This window comes from Petromyzon marinus, chromosome 65 (genome assembly GCF_048934315.1).
Source record: "Petromyzon marinus isolate PM22_M1 ecotype Great Lakes invasive population chromosome 65, UKy_Petmar_22M1.pri1.0, whole genome shotgun sequence".
Classification (NCBI taxonomy): domain Eukaryota; kingdom Metazoa; phylum Chordata; class Hyperoartia; order Petromyzontiformes; family Petromyzontidae; genus Petromyzon; species Petromyzon marinus.
In genome coordinates, this window is record NC_133731.1 from 4,723,829 (window position 1) to 4,726,693 (window position 2,865).

The window sequence follows — 2,865 nt, forward strand, 5'->3', positions numbered from 1 at the left end:
CCCAACCCTCTCCCCCATCCCCCCCGGGGCACACCCCCTCCCCCCGCCGCCGCCGCCACACTCCCCCCACCCCCACCACCCCCACCACCCCCACCACCACCACCCCCACCCCCACCACCCCCACCACCACCACCCCCACCCCCACCACCACCACCCCCACCACCACCACCCCCACCCCCACCACCCCCACCCCCACCACCTCCACCACCACCACCCCCACTCCCACCACCCCCACCACCCCCACCCCCACCACTCCCACCACCACCCCCACCGCCCCCACTACCCCCACCCCCACCACCACCACCCCCACCACCCCCACCACCACCCCCACCACCACCACCCCCACCACCCCCACCCCCACCACCACCCCCACCACTCCCACCACCACCACCACCACCCCCACCACCCCCACCACCACCCCCACCACCACCCCCACCCCCCCCACCACCACCCCCACCACCACCCCCTCATCCACCTCCGCGAAGTCGACAGAAGTCCGGCCCGACGCTCCTCTCGGTGCAGTCGGTGGTGCGCGTGTCGCAGCGGCGGCACGCGCACGACACCGCCGAGGGGACGGCGGTCGTGGCCGCGAGGGGTCGCGCCGCGCACCCGGGCAGCGCCGCCGTCTCGTAGCGCACCTCGGCGTAGACGCAGGCGCGCTGCACCGAGCGGCCGTGGCGCGCGTAGCTTTGCTGTGTGTGTGTGGAGGTGGGGGGTGGGGTTGGGGGGGGGGGTGGTGGGAGCGGTGGTGCAGCGGTTAGCGCGCTGCACAAATAAAAAAAACGAGCCTGGAGCACGTGGGTTCGATTCGCGCTCACGGCCAACGCCCGGTGACGATTGTCCGAACCGGTTTCCTTGGCCTGCCACTAGCGTCGACTCGGCCTCAAAGAAGCATCGCACACTGGGGGAGACAAAGGCGGCCGGGCGTGGTGCTGGCCACCCACCCCCTCCTGTGCCGTGTCGGCCTTCATCATAAGTTCAGCTCCCTAACAGCACTTGCCCGCGTTCGGGTGACATCACCGCTCACTTAATATATGCATTATTGCGACCCCCCCCCAAATTTTTTTTTTTACAAAAGTCTATTTTTTTACTTTTTGCATTGTGTACAGTCTGGAAGCTACCCACTTGCCAAATTTCAAGTTTGTCGCATGTCGGGAAGTAGGCTAAAAACATTTCGAACAGACACAAGTATTCGCAAATTTCCCTTTAATACATAGAGGTGATTTGTTCCCCGTCGGTTTTGTACTCGCCCGAGGTGCCAACCCTGACCGCAGCCACGACGCATCTTCACCTTCTGCCCTCGCATGGACTAATAGCAGCGGGTGACAGACGTCATTGCAGGTGCGAGTGATCCGCTCAGTTGCGTGTTCAGACGCAGGGTGGACCTGTCGTCCCGCATCCCCTCCTATAAAGGAGTGAATACAGCGGAGAGGTTTACAACGCGGTGAGAATCTTTGCGAGGACGTCTCTCTTCGCTCGGGATAGGCCCCTCGAAACGTAGCTTGGCAGCACAGACGAACCGAGCGGGCCGATGGAACGACTCGTCTGGCCACCCCGCCCCCCACCCCGCCCCCCGCCCCCCAAGGAAGACCTTTTTTTTATTACCCGGCTCGTCCGTTTTTTGTTGTAACCCAGAGTTCGACTGGCGACGCACGGTTTCATCAGCGGAGCCGCTCCTCACGAACATCGTTCGCGTAACAGCGAGGGCCAAGCGTAGGCTGAGCATCGCCCCCGAACACCCACACACCCCCAACCACCAAACCCCACCGAGTCACAACGCACAACAGAAGCGACCCACACGACCCCCCACCCAATTCTCTCCCACCTTGGTCACGCACGCGCCCTGGCAAATGGTCGTGTTCACGTAGTAGCAGGTGCCGCACAGCGAGTCCTCGATGGCGACGGTGGCGATTCGGGCCGCGCAGTGAGACCTCGCTAGGGCCGGCGACTTCAGCGTCAGCGCTAAGGCGAGCACCAGCAGCAGCAGCAGCGACGATTCGCAGCCACAGCGAGACCCAGCCATGGCGAGCTGCAACACAGAAAACGAAGTTCGCTTCATTGTTCCAGGGAAAGAGATGGGTGGGGGGGGGGTTTGTTTTTGCTTTGTCTATTGTTGGGTGACTATTCACACGCCCATGGGTGACACTCGACAATTGTTTCGCGGAGACCGATTCGACGACACATCGCAGCTACTGCCATGGTCTGCGCAATGTCGTCCCGCATTGTAAAGTATTTGCGATGCCCTCTTTGGTGGGAGCGAGTTTTTTTTGACTCGATAGTTTGAATGGCTGGAATTGCAAGCCTCCTACAGCACCTAGAATTGGCAGGCAGTCTCCCTTCCAGGCAGAGCCTAGAAGCGGCTTATCGTGGCTGGAAAGGGCGCTTGTGCTACGATGAAAAAAACATTTTAAATGTTTTTTATTTTCACCAGGTAAGGCCCCCCCTGAGCTACGTAGCCGCTGTCTTTCAGGAGCGACCTGGCCATCACGAATGATAGCTCCACGAAGTGGCTCATCACCACGTGGACAATAATATCGGGAGCCAAATGCTGTACTCTAAACGCGTTAGTTTATAAATCAGGAGGGGAAAAACCAGAAAACCCGGAGAAAAAAAATTCCCGTGACAAAAGGAGAGAATGAGAGACGCAAACTCCAAATACACAGCAGCAGACGCCAGGGTCGCGATCGAACCCACGACCTCCTGTGTACCACGCGAGGTAGTTAACATCTCCTAGCCACTGTGGTGATGATGACAGACGCAAACTCCAAATATACAGCAGGCGTCAGGGTCGCGATCGAACCCACGACCTCCTGTGTACCACGCGAGGTAGTTAACATCTCCTAGCCACCGTAGCACCCCACAGTG

General features: G+C 60.3%; 1 protein-coding gene across 1 annotated transcript; it reads right to left on the minus strand.

The window, feature by feature from the left end:
• Positions 1 to 467: 467 nt before the first annotated feature.
• On the minus strand, positions 468 to 2,023 carry LOC116956415 (follitropin subunit beta-like). The gene is made up of 2 exons (XM_032978007.2): positions 1,826 to 2,023; positions 468 to 692 (listed from the first exon to the last, which is right to left on the minus strand). The coding sequence occupies exons 1-2, from the start codon at positions 2,021 to 2,023 to the stop codon at positions 468 to 470; spliced, it is 423 nt and encodes a 140-aa protein (XP_032833898.2).
• Between the last annotated feature and the right edge of the window lie 842 nt (positions 2,024 to 2,865).

Coding starts and splice junctions, on each gene's coding strand:
- LOC116956415 (XM_032978007.2), bottom strand. CDS start 2,023: ATGGCTGGGTCTCGCTGTGGCTGCGAATCGTCGCTGCTGCTGCTGCTG. Junction 693..1,825: donor AGGGCGCGTGCGTGACCAAG/GTGGGAGAGAAT, acceptor ACACACACACAG/CAAAGCTACGCGCGCCACGG.